At 40.2% G+C, this 25,821-nt stretch overlaps 1 protein-coding gene across 1 annotated transcript; it reads right to left on the reverse strand.

Annotated features, from left to right (window-relative positions):
* Positions 1-273: 273 nt before the first annotated feature.
* LOC126456205 (odorant receptor 43a-like) lies at positions 274-22,081 on the reverse strand. The gene is made up of 5 exons (XM_050091958.1): positions 21,246-22,081; positions 21,065-21,164; positions 14,447-14,548; positions 9,443-9,598; positions 274-330 (listed from the first exon to the last, which is right to left on the reverse strand). The coding sequence occupies exons 1-5, from the start codon at positions 22,079-22,081 to the stop codon at positions 274-276; spliced, it is 1,251 nt and encodes a 416-aa protein (XP_049947915.1).
* Positions 22,082-25,821: the final 3,740 nt, after the last annotated feature.

Raw genomic sequence — 25,821 nt, forward strand, 5'->3', positions numbered from 1 at the left:
TAATAATAAATGGAAAATATTCAATACAAGCTGGCACGCTTAAAATACAGCAGCTCGTTGCAATACCTACAGCATCAAGTGATAAAATTGCTCATAACTGTTTATTGATGCTACATAACTCATGTTATGCTTTTGTGGAAACATCACTTGCAAATAAGCGTCTCCCTAAGCGAAAATGTGTATTTCTTTGTACAAGTACTAGCAATACTCTAATCATTGTTAATACAGATGATAGTAAACCAGTTCCCCAGGTGCAGATACTGGTAGCCGTTACTAGCGGTTGTGGATACGGCTTAGTAGTGCAAAGTAGGAGTAGGAAGCATTCACCAACTGAAACAAAGAGAAATAATCGACACTATTGTTACACTATGTTTTACACCGGAACAGTAAACAATCTTCACAAGATATGAAAAAACTTCTTTTATATAGGGTAATGAGCCCAAACTGTTATGAAAACATCAATCATGACGACTACAGCGAGAAACGATGAAAAATATTTAGGTACTTCACGAGATACTTACCGTGATGAACACAGGACCTGTTTGAACCGTTATAAAGTAATAATACACTGCAAAACTTACGGAGAGTTAGCAAAACTTGAGAACGAAAGTAGCTTTCACATAATGTGTCATCGGAAAGTAATATAACTCTATGAAAGTAGAACAATACATATAAGAATCTAACCGAAAGAATTACAAAGTGGGACGAACAGAAATAACAGTTTTTCAAATACAATATTTACACAGAAGTCTTCGCATTTTAATATGGCCCCCTGGAGATTACTAAAGGCAGGACGTGGTTCTTAATGGGACGTGTAGCCACCACGGATGGCCGTGCATGCTCCTCAACTTTCTCCCACCATAGCCGCAAGGATGCCAACGGGCTCTTGTCGTAGGTATTTCCATTCCTCCATCAGCCGAGTTGACAACTGCCAGAAGGAGTACAGGACCGTAATAGCGTTGACCTGCGAGTGTACTTAGTTCAAAGATGTGGACGTCAGTCCGTCCAAGCAACATTATGCTTCTCTTCAGTATACCAGGAAACCCGAAACGATAATGTTCGACAATGTTGCTGTCTGCATTACATGTTGCCATCTCTCGCCGCATGAAGGTGTGTAATACACCCAGGAATATTATCGAACATAATAGTTTTGGTGGTCCAGGTGCTATTGTGTGGGTGACACTGCACTCCTTGCCCATATGCGGCTTTTCAGGGGTGCATTCGATATGACTCCATTTTTATAGATGACGATGCGCAACCGTATCTGCTCAGGTGGAAGAGCTGTTGGAACAAAAGGACATTCATCGAATGGACTTGCCTGCCCGTTTCCCAGACTTAAATCCCCTCGAGCACGTGTGGAATGCTTTGAGAAAACATATTGCCACATCCCCACACGCACCAACGTCCATCCAACATTTGTCAACCGCACTGATGGAGGAATGCCACGCCCATCACAAGAACTACTTAGCAAACTTCTCGCCAGCGCGGAATTACGTTGCAGAACATGCTCTGCTGTCGTCCATGGTGATCACACACCCTAGGAAGAATCACGTCGCGCTCTTTGTAATGTTCAGGGGACTTTCATAAATCGCAGCGACTTCAATGTAATTCTTGCCTGTGAGTGGCAGTTTTGTTCAAATGGTTCAAATGGTTCAAATGGCTCTGAGCACTATCGGACTTAACGTCTGAGGTCATCAGTCCCCTAGAACTTGGAACTACTTAAACCTAACTAACCTAAGGACATCACACATATCCATGCCCTAGGCAGGATTCGAACCTGCTACCATAGCGGTCGCGCGGTTCCAGACTGTAGCGCCTAGAACCACTCGGCCACCCAGGCCGGCGCAGTTTTGTTCTTCACATTACGAATTTCGTTCAGTTACTTTCTGTACTGCACTGTAATGTACTATACAATAGCAGTTCTTTCTAAGTATGGCCCAAGTTTAATCGAGTTATGTACTTAGTAGTGACATTGCATAGAAAGATTTTTTCTTCCTTAAGTTTTTTACAGCAGAGTAGTACGTTACGACAGACTTAACGCCTACCAGATGTTTCAAGGACGTTGATAGCTGTAATACATTGCAAACACTACAGAGATTACTAGAAACCATGAAAAAAGAATGGATTGTTACAGAAGGAAACAGAAATCGTTAGTCACAGAAATACAAAGTAATATAGTATCAGCATGAAACAATCGTGCCGTATTTGGCACTTAAATGACAATCTACAGGGTATACAGTTCCCTAATTAAGAAAACACTGAAAGGGTGGATATATTGAAACGAACGGGGAATTCGAATGTACTGATTATTGACTCACGTTTCCATAACAGGTGGAATATAACTACCAAAGATTCTCGTTGTTCCTGCAGAGGAAGTCTGCAATGACTGCCTCCTCAGGACAGTAGTCGAAATTTTCATCAACTTAGTTAGGAGCCTAACAAGTAACTGAATGGAAACTATATAAAAGAAAAATCTGATACGGCTCAAAAATTTCATACAAAGTAAGACGGATGCAAATGATTGGACTGTGGAAAGGAATTTATAGTAAAATGATTACTACTAAACCATATATGGAATTATAATTACTTTACCAGATTCTGAGCAGTACTCTACCGCCTTAATGTGAACGTTTCTCAGGTATAAACGACCGTTCTTTTCCAGTTAAGGTCGCCATGGCACTGGTATTTCTGTAGGATACTTCAGTTTACTTTCCCAACGACATGAAGTCACATGTTTTAATCTAGTTACCGATATAGTCTAACAAAGATCCTAGGATACAAAATACAGTGTAGTGAACTTCGATAAACTACTTCTAAATAACAAAGGAAGGTTATTGTCCTGTGACATACTTGTCCAACAATACGATAAAAAAAAACTAAACTTCTGTACTTTCCACTCGTAGGAACTGATGTTGGCAAACCTCGAAAACTATTCTTTGTAGATCACGTTTTATAAGTTAACCACCACGATTTGCGACAACCAGCCGCATTTTTCACCCTCAGGATACGACACGCTAACACCATGTAAACACCACCTCTACGCTTGATAATGTCTTCAATCTCGCGAGAAAAAGAAATGCCATTTTCATCGAAAGCCACTCATGGTGATCAGATTTTGTAGTGTTACCAGACAGCAGGCATTTGGTCTGCTGTGGCTCAACCGTCGTTACTAATAGTCTCAGATGTTTAGTACGGCATTAGAATTGGTTGATTTAGCATTCCAGAAGAAATGAGGCGTTGTGCCTGAGAGATCGTTAAACCGGGAAAGTAAGCATGCAGCTCAGCATAGTAACAATTACAATGTTGGAGGAAACGGTAACACTGGGTCACCAAGAACGTTTACATAAATACCGAAGTTCGCTTACGATAATCTGAATGAGGAGACCAGAGTAATGGTGGAAAAAACACGTCGAGAACTACACAGAACTTTCGCTGAACTACATCATTTACAAACTTCTGGTTAAAATCCTCGTTGGAGCATCTTTCGAAAACAGGCAAAATCATTGTCCACAGGACCACATTTAATGTATTCAGTTAGCTACAATCCACTAGTCACATCGAAGACGTGCAGATTTATGCGTCGCAGTGAGCAAAAGTATTTTGTGAGGCACCCCAATCCAGATGTCCATTGCATCCTTGTCGTTTTTGATTGTTACTGACAAGGCGTGACCGCTCGTCTCCGGTCCCTATATTCTTCTGACGTGTTACGTGACTGCGAATCGTATGCCATATATTGCAGACAAAATGTACTTTGTACAGCCCGCTGTGATACACCAACAAATGGGGCAACGTCATTCACGGTGTGGTCATGGGGACGGCCAAAGAAGTAACACCTCTCTGCCGTTCTGCCACGTCTTCACGTCGGTCCCTCTTATTGCGCTGATTCCATACAAGAGAGCGGCCATACGTACCACTTCACTTTCACCCCTTACGTCAGCGGTGGAGGGTCACATGACCGCCTGATACCAGCTCCATACACTCCATAGGGCTGCAATACGACCAATCTGCCCCTTTAAAGGAGTGACTAACATTTCGTGTAATGAGCTATGAATTCCACTGTGTTCTGTTGATTCTGTGATGTTTTTCTTGCTATTTGTAATTATCGTCATACATGCCCAGAAGCCACATCGGGGCAAGGTTCGCAATGGTTAAACTTTTTAATCGTTCCAGACTTCACGCTGTTCTTCAGCGGCTTTCGTAGAGCTTCAAGTTTCAGATAAATATCTTATAATGTGATTAATCTTGGTACCAAATGTATGTTTCTTACTGAACGATTATTCTATGTTCAACGTCTACGTGCAATAACCACTCACAGACGACAGGTGGGAGTACTAGCAATGGAAGGTATATAAAGCTTGTCGCCAGAGGGGTGAGGGGGGGGGGGGGGGGTAGCACGGAAACAGCGCATTAGTTGCCGTAATTCGGAAACGGGGCGATTTATCTGATGTCCAAAAGGACATGATCATTGGATTTCGGGCCACGGTTGGTGTTTCACCTTGCCAATGTAATGCAAGACACTATCGCCTGCAGTCTGAACCATTAATGAAGATGAGCCACACAAGAGGAGTGAGAGATGATAATATGGCTTTTAAAATTATACCTGCAGGAATCACACTACAGCAGTTGACTGATACAAAGTTTTTCTCACACTTGGAAACTGTTACAATCGCAATGTTCTTTCCTACGTCACACGGAAAGAAATTGCTATGTTTGTAAACTTTCCGCGGACAGCCGAGCCTAAACTATACCGTACATGCCGAAACAGCGCTACCCAAAACTGGCCCGAGACAAGTTTGGTGTACCACCGGTCGTGAATGACAGGGGTGATCGGCGGCTGCGGAGACGTGTACGGGATAATAGACGTCCAACTGTGGAGCAGCTAACCACCAACATGAACTAAGCCACCTCCAATAGGGTCAACGACCGTTCAGAGAACTTCGTTGCATACGATACTCCGCAGCAGGCGCTTGGTTCACGCACCCATGATGGCCGCTGTTTATTGGTGACGTAGGTTGAAACTATCACGATATACCGCCGCTGGACGTCCATTGAGTGGTGACAGGTGGCCTTTTCAGATGACAGGTGGCCGTTGGCATGCACGCCGTGAAACATCTGAAAGAAAACACCCTGCAACTATCATCGGAAAGACCCAGGTCGGAGGAGGGAATGTTATGGTCTGGAGAATATTTTAGTGACACTCCTTAGGTGATCTCATCATTCTGAAAAGCCGCAATGGATCAACACGTATATGCCTCTATCACTGAGAACGATGCCCAAAATGAGTTTACGTATTCCCACGGCATCCAGTCCATCCGGCCGGAGTGGCCAAGCGGTTCTAGGCGCTACAGTCTGGAACCGCGCGACCGCTACGTTGCTGGTTCGAATCCTGCCTCGGGCATGGATGTGTGTGATGTCCTTAGGTTAGTTAGGTTTAAGTAGTTCTAAGTTCTAGGGGACTGATGACCTCAGATGTTAAGTCCCATAGTGTTCAGAGCCATCTGAACCATCCAGTCCACCCGGGCTTATACCCAATCGATATTTTATGGGAGCACATCAAAAGGGCTATTTGCGCCATGGCGCTGGTGTCGGCATGACTCAAAACCCCTAGTAGTACCTCCGAGAACCTCGTTGAACTTCTTGCACGTACACGCAGGGAAGATAATTACTGAGGCATTTAACTAGTGGTTACACTAATCTGAGTGGGACCTGTGTACCTTGCACGCCCACATACATTCCTCCCTCATGAAGTATTCTGCTGAGAGTATTGGAAAAAAGCGTTTTTGGTCGCAACAATGACGGCATATTAAAGATAATATTAGGTCGTAGTTCTGTTGCTTTCAGCGTATTAATGCAAATATTGGCGCTATCTGCTCGTAGCAGCCTTCATCCTCTTTCTGATGAAGTTTCTGGATGTATGTGAACTCTCGTAGTCTCGCAGGAGAGTTTTCCATCGTAATATAGAATATAAGGTTTCTCCTAGGCGCAGATAAATGCATTATAGCATCCGTGGTATGCACCAGCGAAATTGCTATGATAATTCATGTTATGCTATAATATCGTTGTTTCTGTTAGTATCCATATTTTTAAGAAATCATTCTATATTCATCTTGGTACAACACAAGAAAATTTTTAAAACAGTTAATGGATTAAGGAATAAACACAAGCACTTATGGAAGTATTATCAAAGCATAGATGATGATACGGATGTGACAGAGATAGTTATCACAGCTCTTTTATTTTAACTTTCACAGTAAATTTAAGTAAAGCTCATCTGCTTTGTTAGACAGTAAAGTAAGTTTGATCTGAATCGTGTTTCCGTTCCGTCCTATTTTGCATTTTAGGTCTCATCTAGAAAAAACATTCCATTTTCCATTCTTCGCTTATGAAATACAAAACGGGAACAGCACAAGTACGAATACACACAGAATACTAGAACACTATTAACATCACAGCCACAATAACCATCAACAGAGCTTCTGAAATACCGAAGAACAACAACTGCGATAGTTAAATTGATCGTCGATCTCAGAAAAATCATCAACAGACGAAAAACGAAGTTTTTCACCTCTGTTTGCTGCATACCAAGAATCTGATAACTTAGGTTTCAGTATCTTTCTGTTTTGCAGGTGGAACAATTCAGTGTCTCTAAGTGTGCATTCAGATGTTTGGATCAGATGCTTATTGAAAAGACATTACAGAATTATTTGTGGACCGTTTCTTTTCTCTATCCATATCGATGACACGTCGTCTGTTTTACCTTCTGTACTGACAACGTATGAATCTCTCACACCTAGAATAACGCTACTACCATCCAAAGCCCTAACACCGAGATTTTTTCAATATCAGTACCGGCAAAACCCATGGACCTTAAAATGCACACTAAGAAGACACAGAGACAAGAAAAACTAATTAATGACTAAGTGGATAATTTTGCTAGGGAATCTGGTACAAAACGATAAGATGCAGCACAGATGTCAACAACTAGGTTGGTGGACATAGCCAGTTGGACACAAGCCAAGACCAACGTAGTTGTAAAGAAAGTAGTAAATACACCGAGAAATTGCCTCAAACCGTCGACACATTCTAACGCGTAGCATCTCTCTTGAGGACTTTTTGGTGTGCAAATTTCTTAATGAGACTGAAACGGAGAAACTCAGCAAGAAACCTTCGAGTGAAGGAGAGTGTGATCTCCGAGATACGTATACGATGACGATGGAAGTGGATTCTCAACAAGTTTTTTTCTCCTAAAGCCCAAGGTTTGTTCAACTGACGAGCATAACATTTATTTTCTTTTCGCCCCTCTAACTGTGAATTGCACTGTGTCCTGTTGATTCTGTGACGTTTTTCTTGCTATTTGTAATTATCTTCATACATGCCCACAAGACACATTGGGGCAAGGTTCGCAATGGTTAAACTTTTTAATCGTATTCGGGATTCGAATCTACATTCTTACGACCTGATTTTGGATTCCTATGGCTTGTATGACTTATTGGTGAAAAATTCCAAGATAGTTCTTTAAATTAGATCATGCCTCATTTCCTTTCCTGTCCTCATGAAATGATTTAGCCCTGGAAGCGACGTTGAATCACCTCATGGTCTTCATAACAAACGTTATGATATGCATAAGTGTCTGTTGCGGACGTTTTTCACCTTCCCAATGTAATACAAGAAACTATCGCCTGCAGTCTGAACCATTAATGAAGATGGGCCACACAAGAAGAGGGAAGGATGATTATATGGCGTTTAAAATTATACCTGCAGAATGCGCACTACAACAGTTGACTGCTACAAAGTTTTTCTTACACTTGGAAACTGTTACAATCAGAATGTTTTTCCTACTTCACGCTGAAAGAAAAGAGTCTTCCGTAAATTACTTAATTCCGAAGCACACATAGTATGTGCTACTCAACACCACCAGTAGCCACGGTTACTAGCAACCGATCAAATAACTTTATGAAGAATAATTCACCGAGGAAACCTTTGTAATCTTCATAATTATGTTAAGTTTGGTTCGACAACGAAAACCATTGCAGAATTCTCAGCAAAGAACTGGACACTTCCACATTCTAATAGAATGCCCCAAATTAGACATGTTCGTGAATTCGACCGTTATACATAACTAACAACGAAATAAAATTCTACCAACGGTGAGGAAGTCCGTTGATAATCAGATTTTCCAAGACTCCGAAATTAGTACATTACTCATGAACATTTTTCGTAATGGTAGAAAACAATAGTTGCACATACACTGATGAACCAGAACGTTATGACCACCTGCTTAACAGCTTGTTTGTCCATCTTTGGAACGAAATAGAGCACTGATTCTACATATCAGAAATCCGACGGTTTGTTCCTAGGTTTTTGGAGGTATGTGGCATTAGATGTCTACGCTCATGTCATATAAATAACTCGCCGCTGATTTGCGTACGTGGTGATGGCGCCAGATAGCGTCCAAATGGGTTCCCTAGGATTTACAAATTTGAATTTGGTCTCAGAGACATCAATATGAGTTCACTATAATTTTCCTCAAACCACTCTAACACGTTTCTGTCTCCGAGACACAGACAATTGCACTGATGAAAGATGACATCGCAATTGCGGAAGACATCAAGCACGAAGGGATGCAGGTGATTCGCAGCTGTCAGCGTGTTTTCGATTACTACTATACGCCCACTGCAAGTTCAGGGGAACGTCCCCATAGTATAATACTGCTCGCACCAACCAGCGTCCATGGCGCGCTGCACGTTTTGAGCCTCCGTTCACCTCGATGACGGCGTATGTGGAGACGACCATCGACCTGGATTAGGAAAGATATGATTCACCCGAGAAGCCGACACACTTCCATTGATCGGCGGTCGAATCCCGATGGTTCCATTCCCACTGCAGTTGTGACTGACGTCGTTGGGTCAACACCTGAACACGTAGAGGTGGTCTGTTGTGGAGCTCCATTTTAAACGATACAAGATGAACGGCATGGTCCGAAACACTTGTGCGTGCACAAGCACTGCGCTATTTGGGATAGATACCACAGATGACCATCCATCCTACTTTGCAGAGGAGACAAGCCTCCTAATCCTACTTTCTGTGAAGGATCGTGGACGTCCAACTATTTAGCGCCTACCTCTTTCCGTAGATGCTTACTAGCATATGAACACGCGCCCAACTTCGCCGTTTTCGAGACACTAGTTTAAATGCTCTGCTTAGTAATAATCTACCCTTTGTCAAAGTCTCCTATCTCAATGGATTGTCCAATTTGCAGACCGCGTCTTTGGCAGAGTGAACCCCCGTCCAAGTCTGCTCAGTTTACATACATTTGTTATCGCGTCACGTCCCCCCAACGCCAACAGACTCCATCCAACGTGGTGGTGGGCAGTGATCATAATGTTTTGGCTTATCGGTGTACAGTTACATCGGGCACCGAGCGATGATATGTACGACTAACCGAGAGGAAGGTGGCCCTGTTGACTGGGTAGAGCCTCCCCGCCGTGACGACCAGCGGCTTGTGTGCTCGGCACATGACCATCCGGAGGGCACGCTTGAAGCGGGGGCTGCCATCGAACCAGGAGCAGCTATATGCCGCCTCCGACACAGCTTCTCCCTGCGGAAAAGTTAGCGAAACTGTTACTTCATCCAGCATCCATACAGTATGACATGATAATGTAAGATGCGTCTTCTAATAGAACATTATTTTCATGTAAATCATTTTTGTATATTCGTATGCCCTACGAAGTTACAGATGAGTACGTGTAACAACGAGATATTCTTCGGCTTACTGTATGAAATAAGTCTTTCTTGTTCATCACTAATTAAATAAATTCGTAAAAGAACTTTACTTTCCGTGCTGTAAGGAATTGGCATTTTCAGTTCACTTGTAGCGTTTTACTACGTTGAGTAAGCAATATATTTGGTTAAAGCTGTGGAATTTACCGGTTAATTAGCCATAGTTATTGTTACTGCAGAAAAAGTTTACATCGCATAAAATATAAAGATTGTTACTTCTTTTTAATGATACGATACATACAGTGTGTAGCTGTGACACGGAAATGTCAAATTTTTTAAAGAGGCTTACAAGGTGATTACTTTGCATCTCAAGAAAACGAACCTTCTAGAGAATACGTTAATCACAAATATAGTTCTATGAGATATTAACTGATTAAATGATTTAATAATTTCTCTTATTTTAGTTCATTAATATCTGAAACTACCGGCAGATTAAAAGTATATGCTGGACATATCTTTGCCTTTCATGTGCAAGAAATCTACCAACTGAGCTACCCAAGTAAAACGCATGATCCTACTCACAGCTTTGTTTCCGACAGTACCTCGTGTCCTACTTTCCAAGCTTCAGCCAAGTTACCTGTGAAACTTACGGAACTAGCACTTCTGGAATAAAGGACATCACAGAGACAAGACGTAATCACAGCCTGGGGCATATTTCCAGAACGAATTTTCTACTCTGTAGTGCAGCGCATTCTGGCCACTGATATTTGGGTTGTGGTGACCTGAAACATATTCTTACTTTATTTTCAGTTGAGACTGGTGGCAACAATCTCGCCACAATCTTACTAGATTGTGCTCCACTATTATATCACGATGTAGTGACATTAAACATGTTTTTCTTTATTTTCATTTGAGACTGATGATAACAATCTCGCCAAAATTCTGCTAAGATTCTGTATAAGTATTATATCAGCAGTTTCTTCTATACACAGGTGGCAACAGGTATAGCTGCAGACATTTCTGTTGGTGACTGAGAACGGTGTACTGTACAACACTGTTCAGTTTTTAAGTCATTTTCAGACTAATAATTATAGCTTTATAACTATAGCTATTAGGAGTGGTATGTTTTTAGGTTGGTTAGTAGCCTGAAGTATATGTAGCAAGAACAATCCATTAACAATTAATTTCTCCTGGGTGGTGGGTCAGATATTGATGTGTGGATACATGGACACGAAATTCTTTTAGTCTATACTGTCAGCTGTAGCGCACTTAGTAGTGCAGTTACGACCATGCATAAAATGGCAGGTAGTAAGTAATGTGATGTGACTGTAGGAAGACTGTTATACCCAGAGAAAAACCAAACCAACACAGTGGACGTGTATACATTTTAAAGTATCACATGTAAGAAATCTGCTCTTATATTCTTCCTGTTACCCCCACCGTTTTGCTGAACTATATATTCTATTGGTTGGGAAATTAGAGGAGATCGTTTAAATTATTTTAATATATTACCAGTTTAACTGTATATCTACTAGGGTGAAATATGCTTGTAATCCCTAAGAGTAACGAGTTCTGTATGTTGTACGTTAAAGACATTGAAATGCATGACGTATCTTAGAAAGACGGTTGTGGAAGGGTTCGATTATGATGTTTCACCCATATAATTTAAATTCTTTACATGGCCACACTTCATAGGCTCAGTAAAACATACAAGTCATTTCCTTCATCATTAATGCCCTTAAATATCAAATTGTTTGAGAAAATTTTGATTTACATGTAAATGTCTTCAACTGCTAACAAAGTAGAGTATTAACAGTCTTTGATTTTTAACAAGTAGTAGTGCCTACTGAGTACATGAGCAATCATTCTGTGAATAAGTAACTGCATGAATACAACACTGAGGAAGAAACCAACATCCTCTAAATTTATTTTAGAAACTGATGTCTGAGACTAAATAGTTACTAACTATAACTATCACTTGTGCCACAATGCTTACAATGACATATGCAAGTCGCAGTCCATGGCAAAAAACAGGAACTAGTGATGAAATAGTGTTTGACTTAAGTTCAAGAAGTCGTTGAACTTTCTGAACGACAAAATTTTACCGTGACTGTTATTTTTATTGTAAATTACACAACAACGAATTTGGCTTTAAGGTCATTATCAAGTTTGTATCACAGCAACTATTTGGTTAAAAGTGAAAGCCTCATTTTTTTCTCTGGGATATCACTTTTTACATCATAACATATACTCTTCTGTCGAAGTACCATAACAAAATATAAGATTTATATCTGACAGAATGTGGAATTATAAGAATTTCAGAAAAGTGGCAACTGTAATTGTTGTAAATATGTTATGAAATAGCTTCCTCAAGAGAATAACTTATTTTTCGTAATGAACTCTACAACATGCGTTTTTGTTTAAAATATTATTATAATAATTTATATGTTCCCTTCAGTATTTTGTAGTTGATAACTTGCATGTGGTTTTGTTAGTATTTCATATTACTGTATTTTGTACAGTCATTGTAGTTGATTTCTTAAAAATATACAGTCTACTACTACTTTAAGTAACTTGTGTAAAGCGTTACAAAGCTTTATGACACTATTGCCGGGATAATTGGATGGTTAGGTTCACATATCTAATTGTAATGACACTGTGTCTGTGTTCTTGTAGATCCGTTCACCACTAGAAAATTACTTTCAAAATATATGGGCCATTTGTCAATAATCACCTCTACTGATGTCTGTGGAGATATTTTAATGATGCACATCACTAAGTTGATTTGAAGTATCAGTCTACTGCAACTACACATTTGCTTAATATGGCTTTATATTGCTCTGTTTGAGCTCTGTCTAAGAAAAAGTTATCATTTACAATTCAAATACCTAGTAGTCAATGTGTAGAAAAGATCACCCCTGTAATAGAACAATGAAGCAAAAAATTATTATACATAATTCCTGTTGACAGAATAATCTAGGAAATTTATATTGAAATCAAGATATACCAGTAATATTTCTTTTCCTGTCACTGGCATGGAAATGATTCATATTGTGTACTTAATATACAAAAAGTTCTTTGATGGGCATCTGAATACCAAAACCCATTTACATAGTGGGTTTCTAAGCAACAACTCACGAAAATTTACATATTAATTCTAATACATACAAAATAAATTTCTTTTTACAGATTTCAATCTTTATTTTGAAATTATACATGCATGCTTAAACTCTTTCATTTCTGGCCTCCCACTTATCTTTCCTTTACACAGATTATTTCAAGTGTTATTAGTTTTCTTGTCTATAAAAGCACCTCACAATAAGTGCCATGGAAGAACTACTTTCAAGGAATGAAAAGCTACAAAGCTTTGTATCCTCATTCCATGATGCAATTCTAAGGCAATCTGACAGAAACTGTCATTCATTTTGGTATGTTGTGACTGTTCCCCGTTACCAAGCGATCTTCCAGTAAAGCTGATTTACAAAGAGCAAAGCACAATAATTAGAAGCAAAGGAAGTATTCTAAATGAAGGAGTTAGTTTATACTGAAGTTACGAGTCTGGAATAGGGCATTATTTGAATATTACTGTTAGAAAGCAGTAAAGGGAACTGTAGTTCCGCTGCACAGAAATAAGACCATAGAAAAGCTATTTCGCTGTCCGCTCTACTGTTTTCGATGGAAATAGACCAGAAGGATTTTTTATGGTAACAATTGCAGTGCTTTACGAGTAAACAGCGAGAAGAAAAGAAGGACGAGAAATTAAACGAAGTAAACGTCAGTTTGATAAAATCAAATATAGTGAAGAAAAGTAGGAACAGTATTAAAACGATTGCAACTAAAACGAAAAAAAAGTTTACTTTTTATACTCCTGTTATCAGATATTTATACTAAAATAAACGCAAATTACAATGGTAACGTCTTACTTATTTCTTTCATGATATAGGCAGGATTTATGTCATTTCTTCTGCAATAAATTTACGGTGTCTTGACAGATCCGAAAACGCATTTACAAGTTAATATCTGGAACTAGATTTTCGTCTGATGGAGCTTGCGCGTATGCCATGTGCCATGTGCCTGTGCAAAAACGTTGAAGTAGCAATTCTGTTGAATGCATCTTATTGACATCAGCGCCATTGAAATAGTATTGGAAGATGAACCGTAATTTTCTTTTCGTCTTCGAACATTATCATTAATTATTTATTATGTGTATCAATGACATATGTAATTCTGTTTGTGGTGTACACAAAAAGTATGATAAATTCTGTTCTGTACATTAATAAACTCTAAAATCGACTGTGCTAAACGTATCAGTCTGAAACCATGACGAAAACGAAAATCATTCGTTATTACTGCATTAGCTGCAAAAATATGTACTCACCTGCAGCAAAATAATCACGAAATTAGAATTGGGGATCTACTACCCACTTGTCGATAAATGTGAACACATAGTTGTTCTGATATTTACACAAATACGATTTTCGATTGGTGCACAATTTTGCTATTATTTGTGGGTATACAAAATAAGGGAAATACTGCTACCTGCTTATCTTTCCCTTACCTGCTACTTTGAACCTGAACAAATTTTGAGGTACAGCTACTACTTGGAACACTCTAAGTACCCAGGTACATGTACCTGAAGCCACTGAGGTAGTTTCTGTACAGATTTGCGATTGTACGTAATAGGGAAATGTGGCTGTGTTCATGAGACATGAGAGCGTGTTGTTACCTGTTCGCGGATGCTGTGAGCTCCCCAGCAGTATACGAACACCTCAATGCCAGGAGTCGGCAGGTAGGAGGCGCTCTTCATCACTGAATTCCCGTCAGGACTCTGCCGAAAATCCATGTACAACAGTAACGCTATAGATACTTGAATGAATATCTTAATTCCTGTTCAGGACAGAAAACAGACAACAATATTACCATGCTTTCCCTGTTGGCCTGGTAAATGTAATCGTGTATCTATGTATAACCATTGCTCAAAATGGCAGCCACTGCGAATTAAGGAAAATCTGTAATGGAAGAAATTTAATATCCCAAACTACATAAAATTTGTGTGTACTTCTGCATCTGTTCGCTCTAATGAAGCGGTCCACTGAGTCGCATAGGTATAATAATGAATAAGAAATATGATTGCATAGTCAATAAATGATCATAGTCAAAATTCACGCGAAAGTGTAAGACACCGCTACAACACAAAAATAACTGCTTCCTAGCGCTGCGTATGATGAAAAGATCGAAAAGAATTTGACTGTAGAAAAAGGAAAAGAAGGAAAAATAGTAAAACGACAAAGACGTGAGAAAAGGAATAAAAGTGGAAATCATCTGGCAAAATTTTGCGCAGATAACAATTTGATCATTACTAACATTCGATGTAAGACTCTTGGAACACAGTTGCAAAAGTGGAAGGGACCTCGGGACACAGGAAGTTTCAGATAGATAGTTGAATGGTGAGACAGGAATTTTGAACCAGATTTAAACTGTCAGACATTTTTGTGAGCTGATGTGGATTCAAAGCATAATTAGGTGGGTATGAACTGAAGATTAAAACGGAATAAATTTCAAAACGACTGGAGATTAAGGAGACGGTACCTGGATAAATTTAAAAAGTCAGTTGTTGTTGTAAGTTTCAGAGGAAGCGTTGGGAACGTTTAACTGCGATGAGGAAAGGAATGAAATAGAGCAACAGAGAAAAAATTGGCGAAAATATAACGCAGAGTAGAAATCATTGAATAATACACGAGACATTAAATTTGATTGACAAAAGTATGTAAAATGTAGTAACTCATGCATACAAGATGGAATGCAAGTATTTAAAAAAGTGAAGTTGACAGAAGATCCAAAATAGCAAAGCAGAAATAATAAAAGGTGAAATACAAAGTTGCACATCCTGCATACGTAAATTAAAGAAACAGGAACAATTGTACCAATATCAATAGCTGATATGAAATGCCAGTCCTGCATGAGGAAGAGTAGGCTGAAAGCTGGGAGGAATACATGGAAGCTCTACATAAAATCAACAAACTGGAAAGCTTTATGGAGAGTGAATAGAAAGCGGATGAAAATAAGATACATCCTGTACTTTTTGAAGCATTTTACATCGTTAAGAACGTAAGTCAAAATAATATACGTGGTGTATATGATATTGATTCAAAATTATTGCGATGCTTGGGAGAAACTGCAATGACAAACCTGTGCAGCCTAGTATCCAATACATGTGACAAAAGAATATAACAATCACATTACCAAAGAAGATAGAATGCCGAACCACAAGTTCAATAAATCTTTATTTGAAAATACAGTACCAGTTATCTATAGAAGAAAGGAAAGACATAACAGTCAACATCTAACGCTTCCATTCTGGTAACGGTTAAATGGAGGAACACTAACCCTGTAACTCAGATCATAAAATACATTAAAAAAAAGGTAGTTCCACATTCATACTATTTCTACGTTCAGGAAATCTGTTGGTAATATCGTCTAGAACACACTCTATGAAGTTATAAAGTTATCAACGACAGCAACAGCGACACGCCACAGGCAACGAAGAGATGTATTTCACTTGTACAAACGAGACTGCAGTTATAACAGTCAAGGGGTGTGGAAAGGAGTTGACTGTTAGCATGACACTGAGACAGTGGTTTCCCTGTATTATTAAGTCTGAACATAGAACGAGTAGTAGACGAAACTGATGAGATATTTGAAAAAGATACTACAGTTAAGAGATAAGAAATACAAATTTTTAAGAGAGCTGATGAGCCAGAAGAAATGGCATAAGAGCCGTATGATGATTTTAAGATAAATAAAAGAATTTATAAGATGAACATCAACATTGTAAACCATGGGAAATGAAACGTAGTCCAATTAAATTAGGGGATGTACACAGATTATGTTTGGAAGTGAGACACTGATAGCAGTTGACAAGTGCTGCTATTTGGATAGCAAGTTAAATGACGATAGCTCTTGTAGAGAGAACATAAAATGCAGACTGTCAATACCAAGAAAATTATTTCTTAAAAAGAGGAATTTGTTAAAATCTTATTTGAAATTTTTTGTTAAGAAGTCTTTCCTGTCTGAAGGTATTTTCAGTGTAGCCTGGAACCGTAAAGTAATACGTAGAAAGAAGATTTTGAAATGCTATGGAACAGAAGAATGCTTAAGATTATGTGGTTAGCGAAGATATCATGAAGTGAGTTATGAGAAAAGAGATTTTTCTTACAGTTGACTAAACAGAGGAATAGCTTGACAATACACTTACTGAGGTGCCAAAAAGTAGGTAATTTAACAACGGAAGGGAGAGTAGGGGGTAAAATGTAGAGAGGAAGACCAATGCTTGCGTCAGTAATCAGGTTAAGTGGATGTAATTTTTTATATTTATGCAGAGATGAAGAGATCTGCTGCAGATAAACTAGCGTGGAGAGTTCCGTCAAACTAGTATTCGGATTGAAGTCAGCAATAGCAATAAGCTGATTAGACATTGTTTTGTGCAATGCAGTTCAGTTACTCATTGGCAATATTTTCATCAGACGTCTTCTATACAGATTCAGAACCGACAGTGAAGACCTCATAAACAATAATTTCTTAAGTAATGAAATATGTTTTGCTAATAATAAAGGCAGAACATAAAAATTAACTGTGTTTCTCATATTTTGGAAATCGAGCATTTCACATTTTGGAGACAGCAGACACGTATCACGTGTGAATAGGGATTCAGAACATTCAAGTGATTTTACGAAACACTTGAATGCAGAATAGTAGTGTCCCTGAATATTTATTTTAAATTTTCTTCATATAATTTTATATTTCTTTGTGAACCGGTTTCCAGTTTTCTAAGTCATTATCAGACAACTTAAGATTGAATAGACAGGCTACACTACATCAGAGAGAGAGAGAGCTTCTGTCTGCATAAAGATCGTTATTTCCATTTTACAAATGAAAAACGTATATTGCAATGCTTCAGTTTCATATGGGTACAAAACAACAGATATTTTGCAGTAATACACTGAATGTTTTAAACTATAAAGATATGAGTATCCCTGCATCCACTTACTGACTGATTTAAAAATGTAATCAGAAAGTTATACATGTATTGGTTAAGGTCTCTCAACTGTACAGAAGCCGATAAACTGTCATACACTATATTCATAAGCATATTAAAATAGACAGAAACAATGTACGAACAAATAAACCTCATATTACATTCAAAGATTAAAACTATAAGAATATAACGCTCAAACAGTAGACCAAATGAGTTCTGGCACAGATTACTACGTCATATGTACCAAACTACTGATAAAAGTGATGAACAGACAAAAAACCGAAGAGCAGAAGGCAGAAAGGAATCAGTGCATTTTGGCGAATGTGGAATATTTATAGGATAATCGTACGATCAAGGGAAGAATCGTTAGCTGACTGCTAATTAATAAAAGCAGAACAGTGGAACCGCATTTGATCATTGAGGTCTAAGTCAAGATTCTGTGATAAGTATTAATAGCCAGAATGTTAGTTTTCTCTCTTTATAGGCCCTGTAGAGAGCACCACCGTCAATATCGTAAAAATGACATTCATTCAAAGCATGCTCAGCAACTGTTAAATATTTCCTTTCCAGTCTTCAGTTCTAACTCCTTTCACTATCAGTCAGCCTAGAAGTTATACACCTACTTGATTTACCTGCATATAATTTCCCTCACAAGTTTCAGGAAATTCTATTAAAATCCTCTCTAAGGCTAGAGATTTATCTTTACTGTTGAACAGAATGTGAGCAACAACATTCCTAGCTTTGACAGCTGGCGTATCTTTCCTGAATCCTAAATTGCTGGCAAGGATCTGTAAAGTGATATCTGCATCACAGATACTTTCCAGCAAACTAATATGTATTATTGGGCTACATCAGCCAGGAGTCGAAGACTAAGTGGCCTTTCCCGACTGTTTGTTACAGTGTGGCGTTAACGAATCGGTGTTCTGATGTTTCCGTAACATGACCAGCATAAAACTATATTATTATGTGAAAAATCTTAACACTGTAAACTGGAATGATCTGTTTTCACAATTGGTTAATGGAACTGGATGCTGTTATTCACATACAGGGCGTACCCACAGATGCAGAGAGACAAAAAACACAACAATGCAAAATACTATTTAGGAAACTCGTTGGCATTCAAAACAGCTTTCGGTCATCTTCGAATGGATAAATACGAGTCCCGTGTGGTTTTCAAGGGAATCTCGTACCTTTCTTCCTGCAAACTAGTGGCAAGTTCAGATAACGATGACTGAGGTTGAAAGCGGCCACAAAGTCATATTGAGGTCAGGTGGCTGTGGTTTCCAGGGGAGATGGAAAAATTCATCCTCGTGCTCACTTAACCAGTCTTGGACGATGCGAGCTATGTGAATGTGAACAAGAGCCCCTGTCTCTCTTCGAAAGCAACACCACCACTGAGGAACACACGTTGTACCACGGTATGGGCCTAATAAGCCAAGCTAGTCACACAATCCTTAGCAGTAATGCGACCATGCACAGGACCCGTGGAATAGAACAAAGTGACTGTCCAAATCATAAACGAACACCGTCATGTTTCACTCTCGGAACGCAAACTCAGCTATAAATTCGAACCGGTATGAAACAAGATTTAACCGACCTAATGACATTTTTCCATTGTGTCACAGTCCATCTTTGAGGCTTCGGTACCACGCTTTCCTGTTACAGGTGTCTGCGTCATTGAAGAGTGATTTTGGCATTCCAGCTCGCCTTGGAATTCCCTGATTAAGGAGCTCTTTCATGTTGTTTCGTGTTGGCAGTGCTGGCGAGTGCGCATTATGTTCTGCAGTGGCTGTTTCCGCTGTTATTGTCCTATTTTTCATCACAGTCCTCTACAATGACCATCTGTCACGATCACTCAACATATAATTTCGTTTGCGTTGTGACTTAGTGGGTAATGTACTTCCTCATTCCAAATATGCGTCATAAATCTTCGATGCGGTGCCTCTTGAAACACCCAACAATTCGGTTCCCCTGGTTCCGGAAGCTTATACCATATGAGCATCAACAATTTGCCCAAATTCGAGTTCATCTAGTTCCGAAACAGTGCACTCATTAGTTCACCGACCGCTGTTCTGATCACGACTGACACTTGCAACGTATTGAGGACATTGCACAGGTGCCGTTCGTGGTGAGGTGCAACAGCGAAAATCTGCATACTTGATTAAGACCTACATTTGAATTCAAGCACGCATTTCTCGCAACATTTCCACATTTTATCTAAATCCTGTAAGCTGGGGGTGTATTTGCATTATTCTTTAGCACTTTTCTTTGCACCCATGAGCCAGGAGACTTGTGGCATGGACAGACAGGAGCCAGTGATTGACTGCCTACCTACTTGCAGGAAAAACTGTTTGGCTTTCCAGGAAGAGCGAAGCAATGGCACAGAATTATCTGCGTAAGCAGGACTCAAGAAAGACATATTTGTGGCGAGTATTTATTTTTCATTATTATATCTGGTGTAATTCTCTTCTATCCGCGAGTTTCAAATATTTTCGACCACAGCGATATTACACTTTTCCGGTGCCAGTAACATAACGTAGAAGGGCTACTGCAAAACTGGTACTGAATTCTGTTGACGGTTATTTGTTGTCGAAAATCGGTAATGCGACGGTGTTCGTAAAAATACAGCAAATTACAGTTTACTATATTATGTTCAACAAACCTTTACCTATATTTTCTGGGAAAAGGGAATGTGAAAATTCGTTCAACCCTCAGAAACACTGTAACTTTCTTACTTGTGAATATTTTGCTGTAATGACACAGTTTATCTATTGCAGACTTGTGAATTGCCAAAACACAAGAATGAGTTACGCTGATAAGGTTGCAATGGCTTTCTCTGTATGACTGATAATATGTCTTGAGATTTCTAATTGAGTTTAATATTTTATTTTGGCACACTTGAAACTACAGCTCGAAGCAACCAAAAAATATATGGCAAAATTAAAAAGTCCGTCTATACCAAAAGTACGTATCGGAACGCCGGCTGGTGTGACCGAGCGGTTCTAGGCACTTCAGTCAGGAACCGCGTGGCCGCTACAGTCGTGGATTCGAATCCCGCCTCGGTCATGGATGTATGTGATGTCCTTAGGTTGGTTAGGTTTAAGTAGTTCTAAGTTCTAGGGGACTGATGACCTCAGATGTTAAGTCCCATAGTGCTCAGAGCCATTTGAACCATTTTTATGCATCGGAACCATACTCAATATGGTTCTCGGTCTAAAATTTAGTTGGTAGCTTCAGTGCATTGAATGTGAGAGAAAAATAGGAATCTGGAGAACAGGGAAGTTCCCTTGTCACAGTACTTGCACTTACATACGTCTGTTGGTACAGAGTGAGACACGCAGCCATGACACTCAGCATGAACTGCGTCAGAACAATTGGGTTCATCACGCTATCCAGGAAAGTTATCAGCCTGTAACACAAGAATTTTAACAAAAAATGAATACAATTTAATAGCTGTCCGGTTACTGAAGACCTTCGAATCGCACGATACCTCATAATTTCCTGATGTGTGTCAATGCAAAGGCACAGTTCGTCGTACATATCGTCTCGGTCCTCCGTTGTCGCCTTCCTCAAAACCCTCGTAGCAGTTATTCTTAATTTCCCCCCACCGGAATATAAATGCAGCTGGGCGAGGCGTGCGTTCAAGATCATAAGTTGCTCCGTGATGATGATCATCACGACCGTGAAGAAAAAGTCCACGGCGAAACTGACTTGGATGTACAGTAGCGAAGAGGCGCTCTGAACTGCGTACGACAGCTCGTAGTACAGTGGAAGCGGTGCCGGCTCCAAGGGGAAGTGGTTGAACGGCAGCCAGCGCTCCCCGGGGTGGACCACCACCGGCGACAGCGCCCAGATGAGGCACAGCGCCGTCAGGTACGCGAAGGCGGCCACCGTCATGCGAAGCGCCATCTTGCGACACCGCCTCGTCACGGCCAGCATTTCGGGGTCACTCTCGCAATAGCCGCGTTGACTCGACACTATGGCATCGACGCGGCGCACAAGCAGGCAGTACCTGCCTTGGAAGAGGAAAAAGTGGCAAGTTTTTGCGACCCCGGCCGCTATGGTGAAGGCATTCATCAGCGAGTACGTTACTTCCTCCATGTCTCCCAGGTTCGCCCAGACACCGAGAGTGTTCTCGATGGCATTACCCACCGCCAGTAGGGACAGTATGCTCTTGGTGACGTAATGGAGCCGGGAGTTTGATAACGGCCACACACCAAACGCCCACAGCAGACGGACATTTAGCCACAGCAGTGACTTTTTCGTGTAGTCCCACGTCAAAGCACTGGTATCTCGGGCAGAGACACGTCCTTCACCATCCTTCATCTTTTTGGTACACGAGACCTGGGATAGAGAAAAAGAGCACTTCAGACTTCGTCCTCGGCGCTAATATAGACGTTAGCCACAGAAGAGGTGGTATGCGGTATCACTGTACCTTGATTAATGTATGACAGCCAGCGCTGTTCCCGATCTTCCACCGTTGTTTATCGCCCTGGTACATTCGCTTTTATATCTGTTGTTGGAGAACTGCGCCTTGCATAACGTTTGGAGCGTTGGCTTCTAATCACGGCCGGTAAAGTGAATCACTGAGGAAGGTTTTTAATTGTCGTTAACGGGAAGTCGTAGCTTACATCAGCGTTGCAAATATGTAGCAAGCTGGTAGCTTGTTGGATTCAAAGGGTTTCTTAACTTAGTTGTGTAAAAGGGCTCTTTCAACCTAGATAATGACGAAATGGTAAGCTATGTTTTTCTATACGAATTATGGAGACAAATCATACTGCGAGCGAAACAGAATATTTAAAACAGAATTATCGTTGTGAAGATTTGTTCAAGCTTTGCGTGATGGATTCTTTGCTCTGCATAAACAGGTACGTAATTGGGTGGAAACGGGAGCGCCGTACGCCTACGAGTTTTGCCACAGCAATTATTTACAGGTAATGTTACTGTTAACTTCACGAGGTTCGTATGTGCGAAAATTAAAACGCATCTTTCAATATTTCCAAGATTATTATTTTTTAATACACTGTTTGCAGTAACTACACCTCACTTTTGAAAGAAATGATTCCGTCTTTCTTTACTAACAAATACTGTAAAATTATGTAAAAAAAATTCCTCATACAGAAGGTACTGAATTTTGTTTCTATTTTCATGTATTCCCTTACTTAAATATCTCGTTATTCCGTGTCTTATGTTGAGTGAAAGTGCTATCGGTTCAGAATCGTAATTAATTTTCTCACTTTGTTCCACAGGTTTCCAACTGAAATATATTATTTTGTAATTTACCTGCAAACGAAACTTTTCGGTCAAGGAACCGGTACCTACAAGAACATTACCATACAATTTCTTATGTGTATGTCTTGCAGGCTCTGACAGACTTTTATTAACTGTTAAAACAAAAGTATAACGACGTAGCCACAACACAAGTTCTTAACGCAATAAACAAAGCTTCAGTTTGCTCTCCTTTTCTGTGGTTTCATATGATTGTGACATGAAGAATTCCTACTAAAAATATTTCGTAGTCATTTCTTCTGTTTGGAACTTCAGATAGATAAAACTATTTCGTACATAAAAGTTCCGCTTAGAAATCAACAGCTGCATCCGTGTTGTTCATATTTCCCACTGGCGTACTTTCAAATGAAACATAAATCAGTTCTAATTCAGTGGGACCACATATCGGAACCTTTTTAGTCAAGGAGATGCACTAATTCTTGCAACATCCATACAAAAAAATTGTTCGTTGTTCATCTAAAATTACTATTGCAATTTAATAAATCTCAAATGATTTCTCTGAAATTACTCATCCGTAGTTCTACCAGATATTGTGAATTGCTAAAGATGTTCTGACTAAGATTGGGAGTCATCAGTATTAGGCAAAAATCTGACAGTGCCTACATTGTCAATACTATTTACACCTCCATCATCTTCCTTGTCTCTATTTCATCGCACTTTTTCGGCATGTCAACACTTCTCACATATCTGTCTGGTCAATTTCATCTTCAGTGGGTCCTTTATCATCACACATAATTAGATAAATAGTTTTACAAACAGTAAGTTGAATTTATATACGTTTACCACTGTTCTTCTTTTGAAACCCAACTTCGAAATTACGTTAAAAATTTATTGTTCTACACCCGCGGTAGATATATGTTATTCTGGGCTCTATCCAGCTTTCGTGCGTCAGAGAGACAAAATTATTATTACCTGTTTCCTACGAAGCTTAATTTTTCCTCACCATTGTGAATCTATGGATCCTGTCAGGATGGCAAGTATAATTATTCACCCCATTATTACGTGGAGTCATGTGAATGTTCGACAAAAAGTTATACATGGAATAAAGGCTTTAGTGTAGAACGAGCGAACACTCTACCACAGAGCCACACTGCTCATCGAGAAATATATATCCTATTCTTGCATATTAACCGTCGTCACCATGATGACAACATGTCGTGAAGGTTAGGCCTGCTTAAAACCACAACGCGTAAAATATTTCCAAAAAGGCTTCACAAGACTGCGAGTCCGTCTCTCCTGCAATGAATCTATAGACGTCACGGTCTATATCTGGTACGTTAAACTCATCGCCAACCAATATTGCTCTACTGAGCATAAACTTTGAGTCTAAAACTGTCACAAAAGAATCGGGTGGCTCCTAAAAACAGCATCCAACAATTAACTTGGTTTCACCTAGACCTGTTATACGTGTCCAGATAACTTCACAGTCACGCTCATATTCGACTTTAATTCAGGTAGCATTTTTGTCGATTCCGCTCCTATGACGTCTAATCTGACTTTCCGACAAAGGTTCAATTACTCGCTAAATACTTCAGAGCTTTGGGTTTCAGCCACCTCTAGGTCCCGAGAGTGATTTGATGGCGACGAAATTCCTTAAGGGCCTAAAATTTGGGAGAATAGTTACGAATACTTTGACAGTTTACTGATAAAATTTTGACAGTGGAAGTTTCTTTAGTCTGAACGTTGCATGATTTATGCTATCTACGTGGGGACTGACGCTTGTACGTCAGAGTATCTCAGACTACCGCCAAGGCTAAAAACAAATTCCTTGAGCACCCCACAAGAACTCTGTTATCTGAGTAGCAGCTTCCTTTGTGTAGTGCATCCGATGGTGTAATACTGCAAATTGCGAGCTCTGCTTGCACCACAGGCGTTAGGCGTGCCGTCTTCACGCTTCCAGCCACCCGTATGAACTGGTAATGGGCTCAGCACCCAATAAACAGGCGTCATTGGTGTCAACTTAAGCCGCAAGTTGCAGACGGCTGCGCCCTGCACATTCGATAGCCAAAGGCAAGGCCTTCTCCACATCTCGGATGAGCCCCCCCACCCCAGTAGACATACTGAGTGCACGTTGCCTTTCTTTCAGACCCGGAACGCTATTTCCCTCACGGGCAACATAACACACCTAATGTTAGAGCTCCCTATAACCAGGAACCCCCCCCCCCCGCCCCCCTGCTGAAGGAGCGCCATCTGTCCACACTCAGGGTGAATGGTTGAGGACAGACACCCGGCCTCCACACTGACCCTCTGCCTCAAGCGATGCGAGCACCTTATCACCCACCATTCACCCTGCGGTGAGGGCCGATGCATCACATCAAGTACATTGGTAAGAGCCTCGACAGAAGAACGCAGTGCGAAACAAGGAACAATTGGAGTGTCCCATGCAACGCCCCAGAATCTCCGCTACCGCTACACTCTGGGGCAACAGCCTGAACATAGCTCACTGTATGTCAACGTAGATCTGTGATGCCAGCTCGGACTCTGGCAATCCAGGTCACCGTTGCTACAGTATAACTCTTACAGTTGGTTGTACTGGCAGTACTCCTGGTAGAAGCGTCGAGGCTGGACGTGGCAGGACAGAGCTCGGCCTCTGTGGCTTCTTGCATCAGACGGTGGTGGCAGTTTTCCATTTGATTGGCCACGGGATATAAACGCCAAGTAAGAAGACGATGGTGCAACAGCTGTTATATTTTCCTACCTTCAGAAATTTGCATGATTTTGTCTTCTGAATACTAAAATTTCTCCACCTTTAAGATAACAGCTATGTCCGATTTTGC

Source organism: Schistocerca serialis, chromosome 2, assembly GCF_023864345.2.
Source record: "Schistocerca serialis cubense isolate TAMUIC-IGC-003099 chromosome 2, iqSchSeri2.2, whole genome shotgun sequence".
Lineage (NCBI taxonomy): Eukaryota > Metazoa > Arthropoda > Insecta > Orthoptera > Acrididae > Schistocerca > Schistocerca serialis.

Excerpts from the sequence above, each read along its gene's own strand:
- LOC126456205 (XM_050091958.1), bottom strand. The coding sequence starts at position 22,081 with ATGAAGGATGGTGAAGGACGTGTCTCTGCCCGAGATACCAGTGCTTTG. Across the intron at positions 9,599-14,446 it reads CTCACAGCATCCGCGAACAG|GGAGAAGCTGTGTCGGAGGC; the intron begins GTAACAACACGC and ends ACTTTTCCGCAG. Across the intron at positions 331-9,442 it reads ACAGGGCCACCTTCCTCTCG|TTGGTGAATGCTTCCTACTC; the intron begins GTTAGTCGTACA and ends TCTTTGTTTCAG.